Here is a 13,846-nt window from a genome sequence, read left to right as displayed (position 1 = left end):
TGTCCTAAGAGACTTTTTTAATAAAGATGATTTTTAGCCATATAAAAATTACTCAGTATCACATACTCAAAAACACATAGCAAACAGACAAATGCACTAAGCTAATGACTAATATGATAAAGTGCTATTTTGCCCTAATTTGTTTTGAAAAAAATTCCAGTCAAAATTAATTTTAGAAGATCCAAAAACATGAACCAAAAAAGCAGTAGAGGATCTTCTAAAATGTCAAATCCTAGCCTATAACCTCATTGTTTTTAGGAAGTACATGCCATATAATATCCAAGAAATATACTAGACAATCACTGTCTAGACAAAAAAATAAGAGAATCAAAAACTGAATTACTACCTTGTGAGCTTTCCTGTCTCCCAGTGAATAATTTCCTAGCTTCCTGGGTCACTACTTGCAGATATTCCAGTTTTATAACTAGAATATGAAAATATCTTATGAGATTTATTAGTAAAAAGGCAAAAAATAAAAGACATCTAAATCTCAAACTGTACTCATGCCAGTTCTCAAGGTAAGTCTGGAGCAACTTGGTACTTAAACAGGAGATTTTCAAGGAATACCAGAATTGGTGCAGAGGTAGTTTCCAAGTCTTTGTAGGTGACCTTCTTCTCTCCGGGACAGGACTGAACTAATGGCCCAACAGGATGTAACGGTACACTGTGCAGCTGATCATGAGGTCTTCCAGATGAAAAAAAGGTGAGAGGAGATCCCAAGTCTCTTTTTAAGAGCAACACTATTACTACCCAAGAGTCCTGGGCAAATTTCTACTGATCTCTTGGTGAATTTTAAATCTCCAGGAATCTTCAAATTCCCTAGTGCTCACATTCTGACTAATGTGTTGATGTACTTACATGCTTTTTTATTTCACCACAAAATTGTCTGCAATTTCATAATTTATAAAGATTCCTGAATGACTTATAAATCAATAAATTTCCCTACAAAAGAGCATGTAACAAATATCATTTGCTATCATACAGACAAAACTAATTCCTTGAACATTTCTGAAAGAAAGCAGTTGAATCATACTACATTTCAGTCTGTAAGTTTCCGTTTTTAAGCATTCTGAATTTACTTCTTAGTCTAATCATCTGCTTTGTCATTTACAAATGATCATCAGTGACTAGTCTCTTCAAATGCCACTTCAGAAAGGTTTATATTAAAACAATTAATACTTCCTGTGATATATGGTTTTAGATGGTTGTTTTCCTTAGCTGTCCAACAGCAGCCCAATTTTCTAGCCCTGTTGGCAAAATTTAATTCTAATCAAAGTACTGGATGAATTTGTTAAGTTTCCTTTTCCTTTTGTCTTTATGTCTGTTTCTGCGCTTTAAGATTCATCTCTAAGAAAACAGGACAATAATTAAAAGGGTGAATAATCAACATGCTCAAGTACTCATGCTGTACCAAATAACCAATGATTCAAAACTACACAATGCCCTGATCTGATAAAATTACTGGAGACAGGTGTTCAAAATTTTCCAGCAAGAGTTTTAGCTCGGAAAAATAAGTTTAGTAAAGAGTGGAAGCAAAGGCATCCCCTAAATATGAAAGAGAATTTGTCATGCATCTTAAATAAAAAAACTGTTTCTACAAATATACTCTTCAAATGCCGCTCCTTAAATTTCAAATTTCTTTATAAAACATAATTTTTAATTTGCTTTTTATACACAAAAATGTCCAAATATTTCCACATGCAAAACAACCAAGTATTTACAAAAACAATAACTGACCTTGGGGAGAGTATCTTTGTACTGACACTGTTTAAAAGCATCACCGAAATAATCTGCAGCCTGATTAGCCAATTTAGCTATGATAGCATCTTTCATTTTATCTGGAATAAAATATTAAATTGACCATTATAATGAAAATAAATATAAAATAATCTGATATAATAACTCAGTATAGACATTGAGATCACAAGTTTGTACATTTGTCTTAAAAAATTCTTATTGATGAAATCAATTCTTCTGCATACAACTTAATTATTCCACAGGCAGATCCAAAGAGTCAGAATAGATCAGCAGTTGCTAGAAGCTGGGGGAAAAGGGGAATGGAGAGTGACTGACAGTGGGTATGGGGCTTCTTTTGGGGGTAATGATAATGTTCTAAAATAAGATAGTGGTGATTATTGCAAAACTCTGAATACACTGAAAACTAAAGAACTGTATACTTTAAAAGGGTAAATTTTATTGTTTATTAATTCTACCTCAATATAAGCTGTTATTTTAAAAGAAAAACTTTTCAAGTTTATTTAGCTTCCACCTGATGGACTGCTCCCTTATTTTCAATTTCTCTGTACTTACATATTCAATCTTATACTAATCTCTCATACTAATTCACAAGCCTTACAAGAGTTGCTCTTATTCCCTCATTCACAGGGCCAGGGACTCTGCCTGAATGGCTCCTTCGTATCAGTTAAGTCTGGTTTAAACAAGACCTCCTCAAAGAAACTCTTCTTGAATGATGAATCTAAAATAGCATGACTCCCCCTACATACTTACCCAACTGCCAGACCACTAGTCATTATCACATCTTATTTTCTTCACAGCAATTATCTCTCTTTAAAATTACCTTGGCTACTTAATTTCTTGTTTATCATCTCCCCCACAATAAATTGTAAGCTTCCAGAAAACAGAAATCTTGTTTGTCTGCTAACTCTATCTAGAGCCTATCACAGGGATTGGCACACAGTTGTACCCAATACTTATTTGCTGAATTAACGAATTTTTGACATACTACAAACCTATATAAATACTATTCCAGATTTCAGTGTTTTAAGACAGTAACTATATATTTCATAAAAGACTTCAAACACAGCCTACATTCTTAAATGTACATTTATACCACCTTAAGGTCAGAAAAGGAAAGCTGAAAATTTTCAATAATCCGTGGGTCAAATTCAAAGAGGAAAGTTCTGTGTTGAACATATTACAATCACCTTCTTATTTTAAAAGCCTGTCACTTCTTTTCACATGCAACAAAATATAGGACAAACTGGAATTACCTCTTGTGGCTTTTAAAAAAAATACTTCTTGGGCCTGTGCCAGCATGATAAGACTGAGAGTCCCAACGGTATCTGGAGATATGTCCACAGTAGGCTCTCTATTCAAGGCAGATAAAACCGTCTCTTTAATATGCAAAAAGGCACCACTAGCAAACTAGAGGAAAGAAAAGAATTTCTTTTAAATCTGTAAGAATTCAGCAAGACAATTTTCTACTGTTACACACAAAACCACTTACATCTGACCTATAGACAATAAGGACAGTTTTCTAAAACTCTATAGAATAACAAGAGATTTAACGTACATTAAAGTCAAGTGCAGTAACAAACAAAGTAAACTGATGGGACAAATTGATTAAACTTTTTAGAAATACTCCCTCAAAACTAACATGAGAACAAAGGCAGGGATAAAACATTATTAAAATGTTTTTAGTTCTGAAATGCTCTTGCTTTGGTCCCAAATTCATCTCTCAAATAATTAAACATGCCATACTTAGGGGAAACCTTAAATAGTACTGATACCTAGTCCTCTGGGAAACAGCATGACTATCCATTGCTACGGATTTTTTATTTGGCTTTCAGAGCTCCCTACTGACATGTTCCCCATCAGATTTTTCTTCTCAATTATATTTCGCTGAGGTTAACACTAAGATAACTTCGCTTTTATGAAATAAATAACCCTGGGAAAAAGAAAGGTGGCAGTCTGGGATTAAAAAGTGCTGGGGGGCACTTCCGTGGTAGTGCAGTGGATAAGACTCTGCACTCCCAATGCAGGGGGGGCCTGGGTTCGATCCCTAGTCAGGGAACTAGATCCCACATGCATACCATAACTAAGAGTTCGCATGCCACAACTAAGGAGCCCATGTGCCGCAACTAAGGAGCCCTGGAGCCGCAACTAAGGAGCTGGTTACTCAAGGTTAACTGTACTGAAGTAAACATCAATGATTGCTGCAGTCATGAAGTATCATAGAACTAGAATGTCTCCAAGGAGTGATCAGCTGACTTGCTTAGTAAACTCACAGAATCACAGACTAGAACTGCAAGGGATCCAGTCTCTCATTCACAAATATGGACTGGAGACCTACAGAGTTTAAAGCACTTAGCCAAGGGCACAGAGCTTCTTGGTAGCAAACGGCCCAGACAGGTAACTAGGATCTCTTTCCATCACACTAGGGGACCCTGCTGTGAATCACAGAGGTGACTCACAGAATGGAACATATCCTCAATAATTCAGAATGCCCTCTAAGATTTCACATGCCAACTAATGGAGTTACAATGAATGGAAAATTAAATAAAATTTTACTTCACTTTCACATTTTAAAATATTTGCCATTTATAGCCTCACAAAGGAAAGGTATATGCACCATGCTTGTCATCTGTGCCCATCTAAAATTGGGAGCATGTTGTGTGCTTAAAGTACATTTTCCTCTCACTTTCTTAGAACAGCATTCTTCACCTCTCTTCTAAACTTAAACAATGGGAAAGATCAAACTCCACCTCTGAGACAAGCAAATTCCAGAGCCATGAGGGACAGTGTAAGAAGCATTTGGAATTCCATAAAATTTGGAATCAGAACACCTGAAACCCCAATCTACCACTTTATTAACACTTCTGCCCTTTAGTCTCCTTGTCTGTAAAATGAAAATGGCATTATATAACATGCATCAAAAAGTTTATGTGAACATCAACATACTCTGTAAATTATAAAGGAATATAAAACATAAAAACATAATTACAGGTATCACTTAACAATAATCACTTACTGTTTTTTAAATTGAAACAAAAAAGAAAAGCTGAGTAAATAACATACTGCCGCCAAATAATATGCCATATTAGTAAATGATTGTATCTAAAATCTAAATTTAGCTAACTTAAGAACATTACACATCTGACCACATTTAACTATGACCTCTCCACAAGCTCAGAGTTAAAATTTTCTTGCCAAAAGGTCTTAATTTTTGTGACACTGGTAAAAATTTTTAGTGTGTCTAAGAAAAATTATGTAAAAATAACGTACAAATATTTTAAATGAGGTCATTTATTTAAAAGGGATTTGCCAAGGATTTCACCTCAAAACATTTAATCATTTGTTCTCCCAACATCTACTGAGCCTTTATTATGTGCCAGGCACTGTGCTAGGTGCTGGGTATACAATGGTGAGGAAAAACAGAGCTGGGTCCACAAGTAAGTAGTTTATCTAAGGGCTTCAAAAATATGTATCAATTCATTAAAAAGTACATTATTTTTCAAGAAAGCATCTGTGTGTAAAGAAACATTTATAAACCTAAACGTAAATTATTTTCAATTTAATCCAACTTAGTGTTGATGGTTATGTAGTAACTACTGTTCTGCGTACCTGATAATGCTTAGCAGCGATTTTCAATCCTTCATCATTATCCAGGTTCTGTTCCGCTGCAATCTGGCTAGCTAAGGCTGCACAATTGAACAACACACAGCTCTTTTCATATCCTAGGCTTGCAAGAGCTGTAAAAAAGTTGAGAAGGAAAAATTTATCAGATTATTTTTGTTCTAAAGAAAACGAATGTTTCAAAGAGAAATACTATGACCTCTATCCCACTGGCTCGCACAAAAACAAGTTTCCAGACCTGTTTTCTGACGCATAATACCACTCCCATATTCCTAGCTGCCCTGCCAGGCATCTATTTCCACAACAATATTCTCATCACCTAAAACTCAAGGATCAATAAATTAATCTTTCCTTCCCTTTACATCCACACTGCTATTAGTCAGATTCAAAATGAAAAGTCATTCAAGTCATTTTAAATTCAATTAGAATAAACTCTTTCCATTTTTCCATCACCTCTCTCAAAATGATATCTTCCCATGACATTCAAACCAGTTCCTCACTACTACAAACCTATGCCAATGCAAGTACCTCCTAGGGTAAGGGAGATATGGAATGCCAGCTAATACATCTCTCAGAGGTAGAGAAGATTATATGGTTAAAATACAATTCTAACCAAGAATCTACACAGCTCACATTCACTGGGATAGCTACTATCAAACAAAATGGAAAATAACAGTTGTTAGCAGGCATGTGGAGAAATTAGAACCACTGTGTACTGTTGGTGGGGATGTAAAATGTTGCAGCCATGTAGAAAACAGTATGGAGGTCCCTCAAAAAATTAGAAATAAAATTACTAGATAATCCAACAATTCCACTTCTGGGCATAAACCCAAAAGAACTGAAAGCAGGGTCTCAGTCTCAGAGATATTTGTACACCCATGTTTGTAACAGAATTATTCATAATAGCCAAAAGGTGGAAGTAACTCAAGTGTCCACTGATTCATGAACAGAAACAAAATGTGATGTGCACTTATAATGGAATATTAGCCTTAAAAAGGAAGGAAATCGGGTCTCATGTTACAACATGGATGAACCTTGAGGACATTATACTAAGTGAAGCAAGCTAGTCACAAAAAGACAAACACTCTATGATCCCACCCATACGAGGTGTCTAAAGTAGGCAAACTCACAGAAACAGAAAGTAGAATGGTGGTTACCAAGTACTGGGGAAAGGGTGAAAAGGGGAGTTGTTGTTTAAAGGGTACAGAGTTTCAGATTTGCAAGATCAAAAAGTTCTGGAGATCTGTTTCACAACAATGTGAATATACTTAACACCTCTGAACTGTACACTTAATATTGGTTAAGACAGGGAATTCTCTGGTGGTCCAGTGATTAGGACTCGGCGCTTTCACTGCTGGGGCTCAGGTTCGATCCCTGGTTGGGGAACTAAGATCCCACAAGCCATGTGGTGCGGCCAAAAAAAAATAAAGAATTTTTAAAAATTGGTAAAGGTAGTAAATTTTATGTTACGGGTTTTTTTTAACTACAAAAAAATTTTTAAAAAAGAACAAATTAAATCATAGTGACATTCAAAAGTCTTACATAATGTGCCAGGTATTGAACACCAAGCAAAATAATCAGAAGGCTTCTTACAAAAAATACCGAACAAACCATCTAGAAAAATCAGAACAACACTACAGCTGTGTGTTTGTGCCACACAATAGTGCCATAAAGTAAAACCCTCCTTGTTATGTAGCATGTTAGTAGTCTCCCTTGTAATTACGGTCAGCTTTTAGCTTGCCTCCAACCTAATTCTAGCCTCCTCACCATAAAGTAAAGCAGACATACACACCAGCTACTCTAACCTACTTTCTTAAATAAATGTATTAAAAATCTGGAATAACCAGGATATGAGTAGAACATGCAGCAAAATAAAGATCAAGGTGAACTAAAAATCTAAGCCCAGAGTAAACAATTCCAATAACAGAAAACATTTCAAAGATCCACATTAACATCCTTAAAGAGATTCAAAGATGGTACATCCATAAACAAGTACATGATGTTATTAAAAAAAGAACAATCCATGAATAAGAAAAAGCCCCTGGAAATTAAAAACTTGATTGCTAAAAGTTTTTCAAAAGAAAGGTAAGAAAGTATCTAGGCAGCTCATAAAGAGAAAACAAAATGAAACGTGTAAAAGTTGTGAGTGAGTAGCTCAGAACAACTAATATCAGTTAATACAGCATTCTGAAAAGAGACTAAAAAATGAAGAAATTATCAAAGAAATATATGAAAATTTCCCAGGGCTGAAGGGAGATAATGAGTCTTCAAACTGAAAGGACCAACAATAAAATGCCATACCCCAAATGAAAGCCAATTAGATCTTTTGAGATTTCTAACCATGAAGTATAAAGAGAAAATTGTAAAAATCTTCCCAAGAAAAAAGGATCAGGTCACCTACAAAAGAATACTCAGCAGACTTTTCATCAGTAACACTGGATAGTAAAAGGCAAGGGAACAATGCCTTCAGGTTCTGAAGAAACATGATTCTAATTAATTCAACATATATTAAAGCCAGTATGGCTAAAAAAACGGGGAACAAGGGACTAATGGGAAGCAATGATGTCAGGGAGGTAAGAGAGCCAACTCTGCTGTAAAGCTTTTTACTCTGAGTGAGGCAAGAAGTCAACAGAGTTTTGAACAGAGACACATTCAGCCCGCCTGGTGGACAACAGACTGTGGGGAAGCAGCACTGGTGGAGGCCAGAGATTAGGACAGGTAGCTGCTGCAATAGGTGCGAGGGGTGATGGTGGCTCTGACCACAACAGCACGAGCAGAGGTGCTGAGAAGTGACTGGATTTTTAATACCTTTAAAAAGAAAATCTGATAGGATTTGCTGATGAATTCACTGAATGTGGGGAATGAAGTGAAACAATGTCAAGAGTGCCTCCAAGGTTTCTGACCTAAGCAGAATTTCAAACCAAATTCATGTGAGGGCAAAATACAGACATTTCCACAAAGAAGAGATTCAGAAATGTGACCTTTTCTGAGAAAGTTACTTAAGAGTATATTCCAGCAAAAGAGGAAGACACCGTAGCCAGAAAACAATGGCTCTAAACTAAGGGATAATAGTTATACAGCAGATTTAGATAGCAAACAGTCCAGATTCAAGCAAGAAAACAGTCGAGGCCAAAGGGAACAGAAGAGTCACTCAGGAAAAGGTGAGTCCAGAGAGATAAATAATAAGACCAAGAGTTTGCAAAGTCTTGAGAATATGATAAAAGCACAGAATGTGTGTGGTGGTGGAGCAATTAAAACTTCTAAAAACACACACACACGCACGCAGAGCCATACAAGAAAGTCACAGTCTAAATATAAAGCAACTCATCCAGTATATATGACAGAGAGTCAGTGGACTTAAAGAAGAATGAAATACATTCCAAGCAACAGATAAAAATAAACTTTTTATATATAAGATATATATGCCAGCCTATTATATTTCCTATGAACATTATCATCCCAGGCTGTTGTCTTTCATTTTATTTTGACAATTTCTCACGTATAAGAGATTTTGTGAAAACTTTTTCCTGTAATTAAATCTTTTTTCCTTTATGATTTCTTCTATCACATCTAAAGTTAAATCAGGGTTTCTTTAAAATAAATGTTCAACTCTCCTTTCTTCAAAGACCTCTTTTTTGTTAATATTGAACTTCATTCTTGTTTTTTTACCTGAGCTTTTCAAAATGACAACAGCTTGATTATAAATAAAAATAGTTGTTCTAAAATTCAAACAATTGTTTAAACATACACACACACACACACAAAAAAAGAAAATACATTAAAAATCATTCAATATCCTCCCAGAGTTACTCACTAATTTTTGGTGAATATCTTGACAAATAAGTACATACATGTTCACATACCTAATTTTTCACAAATAGTACACTATACCATATTCAGGGTGCCTGGAATGCACAACTCCAGGAAGCAGCAATCACCCTGGTTTCTATATAAAAGGTGTTCCAAAGAGACCAGCTCTGGGGCCCCGAGTTACATCAATTCAAGGCAACAGCTCTCACCTCTAACAGGTCTTTTATTGGATATTCAATTGACACAGATATATATGTCAACAAATATATATTTGCATTATCATTCTTAATATTCTAAATTATACAATATTCTAATGAATGGGCAGCCTGTGCTTTATTTAACCAAAACATTAGTGATGGACATTTAATTCCCAATATTTGCTACTAGAAATGCCTTGATGATCTACCTCCTGCTTTACTTACGCTCTCAATTTTTTGTGTGTCCCAATTCCTCTAGGACCTCAGTTCATCAACTTAACCTATCTCACTTAAATGTCTCCTGGTTGTCCTGCTACCTGCTCCTTATTCTCAGCCAAACAACTTGCTTGTCACAACAGCACTAGAAGTCCTTTTCTTGACTTTGCCTCCCTCTCAGCATAACGCTCCCTTTGTCCCCAACTCTTTACTGTATATTTTCTTAACTGAGCAACCCACACATGCTGCTTGTACTTCCTCACTTCCAGTCCACCCCTCGACGCAATCTGACTTCAGCATGCCCCTAGTGACACTTCTTTCTCTGCCAAATCCAGTGAATTCTACAACCTTCTATTTCTTGACCTCGGCCACAATGACTCTGTCAATGACATTTCGACATCAGAGTCACCTGAAGGTATTTTCAAAGGTATCAATTCCAGTGGCCCACCCTGAAATGTCCTCCTATCACATCTGGCATCCTGTATCTTTGTCTGTAAAGATATAATCTGTATTTCTAACATTCTCCCCAGATAACTGTAATATGCAGCCAGATTTGGGAACCACACAATCTCTGAAACTCTTCCGGCATTCAATCCCATTGTCTCTATTTTACCCTGGTTCCTCTGAGATTTGAAAGTCTTTTCTCAACCTCATTCCCAGGAACCTCTTCTTCTCATTCCCCTGAACGTTGTATTCCCTAGCTTGGCTTTCATATTTTTCCCAATCTACAATCTACCAGAGGAGATAAATTTATTATCATTTAATGAAAATTGTTCCCAAATCTACATCTCGACCTCTTTTGAGCTTTAAATATATTATTTCTAAATGCCAAAGAGAAACTTCTACCCAGATATAACACAGAAAAGTCAAACTCAACCTGTCTATTGAAAGGAATAATTAGCCACAGGTCAAACCAAGTTACAAACCTTAGAGTCAAACATCAACTCCTACTCTTTCTTCTGACAGCCAGCCAGCAGATCCATCAGTTTCACCTCTGAATCCTCTCTCAAACCCATCCCTTCCTTGACCCACATACACTACACCTAGTCAAATCTCTTCATCTCTCACCAGTCTAACTGGTCTGTTTCTCTCTAGTCTCTGGACTTAGGCTTTCTGGAGTTATATCTGGCTTCATTAAATCTTTGCCATATGATCTTGGAAAGTCACTTAATCTTTCTAAACCAGTTTGTGCAACTGGTGATAACAGTGCCTTTCTTCATTGGGCTGAGAAGGAATTTACTAAGATAATATGTGTAAAGCCCCTTCCACAGTGCCCGGGTGGAATAAGCTATAAACATATAAGAGGGAAGAGCACAAATTCACAGTACACTTGCAGCTCTTCACAATCTACTCTCCAGTATCTTCACCCTCCATAATCCCCAATTCACCTAAGGTTTCAAGCCTTAACAATAATTATATCAATATGTATTACATATAGCAACACACTATATGACACTGTTATATAATATTATATAGCATATATTCTATGATGCATACACATTATATATATGTATTTCATATGTAATATAATACTCATATTATTGATTGTAGCTAATAGTTATTGAGCCTTGTTCTAAGGACTTTACACATATTCACTCATTTTATCCACAGAAGAACCCAATGAAATAAACAGTACTTCACAGTACTATTCCCCACTTCACAGAGGAGAAAGTTAATACATAGAAAGGTTAACATGATGAGCTGGTAGATCAAAAAGCCTCTCGACTTTCAGTTATAATATTCTACATGTAATGTTATTTTCTACCTGGAAAAACCAAATTCATCCTTCAAGGCCTCACTCAAACATCACTTGCATTCAAACAGGCAGAATTAACCACTTCCTCATCTATGCTCCCGGAAGTTTGTTCACAGACTAATATACTCTCTACAATATTTTAGAATGATAGCTACCTTCCCAACCTGACTGAGTACAACTATCTTATTCATTTTTAAAACTATGACAGTGCCTGGCAAGGTGTAGGCTCTCTACAAATATTCGGAAATTTCATTAAAAGTTGAAGTTAGAAAGAAAATAAAACATTTTTATTATTTACAAAGAGTCATAAGGAGAGCAATTTCAGAAACCTACAACAATACAAAGTATTTAGAACAAATTTCCTATCATTTTTTATTTAAAAATTACATACCCAATTTTACAGATCCTCCAAAAAGTGAACCTTTATCAAAAGCATCCTTCCAGGTAAATGTCAAGCAGATCTTGATAAAAAGAGGAAAAAAAGAAAAGAAATTCATGTTACCTTCCTGAATCTCATTAAATATTAAGTCTCTTTCAAAGAAAAATCCACAGTGAAGAAAAGGACAAAAGCTTCAACCCATCTAAAATGCTATCTTCTCTAACCAACCAATTCCTTTTCCTTTTTGTGGACCATAAAATTTTCTTTTTTGAAAGTAAGATACTGGCACTAGGATATTTCAAATGGTCATTCTGCCTCAGTAACTGAATACATATTGTCTTCTTCAGAAAACACAATCTTACTCATCTTTACAAACACACAATGGCTTGAACAGAACAGATACTTAATAAACGATCATCAAATAAGCCAAGAGAAGTAAAGGCAACGAAGTAAGCTCTACAGGTTTCCCAGAGGATAAAATTTAAAACTATTCCATGATGACAAAAGTAGGAGAATGATTACCTTTCCAGGATAAAATGAGACAATATTTTATTTCTTGATCTGGGTGGTGGTTATACATATATATTCACTTTCTGAAGATTCAAGCTATATACATGATACTGTTCACTTTTATGTATGTATACAAATAAAAGTTCACGTAATTAAAAACTGCATCTCACTCTACTCTAAAATATTCCACACATGAAGGTTAAAAAGAACTTGGCCTCTTTTAAATTATGTATTGCAATCCAATACAAAATTTTTCAATTCTAGATTAGAGAAATTTTCAATACACACAAAACTAGAGAGAATAACACAAGGAACTCCCATACATCCATCAGCAGTTTTAGCCTTTTGCCCTTCTTGGTTCATCTACCCTCACTTCCTGACCCCAACCCCACTACACACATACTTTTTCTTCTGGAATATTTTAAAGCAAATCTTACCATATTATTTGACTTGTAAAAACTTTAGTACAAGAATGTTTGAAGTATTTTGTATAAACTATTTTAAAATTTAGAAATGCCACACAAATTTAAAACTTTTAACAAGTCTCCCAAATAAAACTGTAAGAAATCATCAGCATTTTCAATATCTAGCCTTTAAGAGAAAGTAAGATTGACATTCTTATAGTGTAACATCTAATCATAGTATCTGCAAATTCATATGCAAATATAACATGTGCAAATAATTTTTAAAGCACATAAAATGAGACTAGTACTTCCTGAATCATACAGTTTTCTTTATTCTGTAAAAATCAAAGGAAAGGGCACCACAGATTATATTAGTCAAAAGATCCTATTGATTAAAAACTGCAAGAAAAAAAATGCAGTCCAATGCACTAAATGAGCCCAGAAGTGACTGAGGAATGGCATGAACAGAATTTCCAAGAGACTCTTTACAATGGGCTTAAAAGTTTCTAATTTGTATTTTTAAAGTCTCATAAAAACCTAGGGATAGTGAAGAGGCACCATTTATTTTAATAAAATACCATGGGTAGGAGGAAATGAGTGATTTACCATTATCATATAAGTTTAAAACAAATTAAAATTAATGACTTACCTGGTTTTCAGAAAATGGGAATTTGGGTTCAATGGAACAGATCTGATCATAGTATCTAAAAAACAGAGCAAATTTGTTTATTTTTCTTTTTGTTTCCCTTGACTGAGGAGACATATTCAAAAAAATATTATGAAGACTCATGTCAAACAGCGTACTATGTTTTCTTGTAGAAGTTTTATGGTTTCAAGCCTTACATTTAAAAGTCTTTAATCCATTTTGAATTTATTTTTGTGCATGGTGTGAGAAAGTAGTCCTGTTTTCCCAACACCATTTATTGAAGAGGGTGTCTTTTCCTTACTGCATAGGAGATTAAGAGGTATAAATGTCCTGTTGCAAAATAAATGAGTTACGAATATGGAATGTACAATATGGAGAATATGGTCAATAATTATGTAATATCTTTGTACGGTGACAGATGGCATCTAGACTTGTGGTGATTATTTTGAAATGTACCAAAATATCAAATCACTATGTTGTGTGACAGAAACTTACATAGTGTTGTAGGTCAATTATATTCCAAAAACAAACATAGAAACAGAGATCAGATGT

General features: G+C 35.0%; 1 protein-coding gene across 3 annotated transcripts in view; it reads right to left on the bottom strand.

Annotated features, from left to right (window-relative positions):
* PDCD6IP (programmed cell death 6 interacting protein) overlaps positions 1 to 13,846 on the bottom strand; it is a 58,102-nt gene that overhangs the window by 32,155 nt on the left and 12,101 nt on the right. For all 3 annotated transcript variants that reach the window (XM_067753684.1, XM_067753682.1, XM_067753683.1), the window contains exons 2-6: positions 13,298 to 13,352; positions 11,747 to 11,816; positions 5,365 to 5,492; positions 3,012 to 3,165; positions 1,738 to 1,838 (exon numbers count right to left, since the gene is read on the bottom strand). In XM_067753684.1, coding sequence (XP_067609785.1) covers positions 1,738 to 1,838; positions 3,012 to 3,165; positions 5,365 to 5,492; positions 11,747 to 11,816; positions 13,298 to 13,352 — 508 coding nt within the window. The remainder of the gene's footprint in view (positions 1 to 1,737; positions 1,839 to 3,011; positions 3,166 to 5,364; positions 5,493 to 11,746; positions 11,817 to 13,297; positions 13,353 to 13,846) is intronic.

This window comes from Pseudorca crassidens, chromosome 10, assembly GCF_039906515.1.
Source record: "Pseudorca crassidens isolate mPseCra1 chromosome 10, mPseCra1.hap1, whole genome shotgun sequence".
NCBI classification, from domain to species: domain Eukaryota; kingdom Metazoa; phylum Chordata; class Mammalia; order Artiodactyla; family Delphinidae; genus Pseudorca; species Pseudorca crassidens.
Note: the sequence above shows the minus strand (reverse complement) of the source record. Positions and strands in the feature narration are given on the sequence as shown.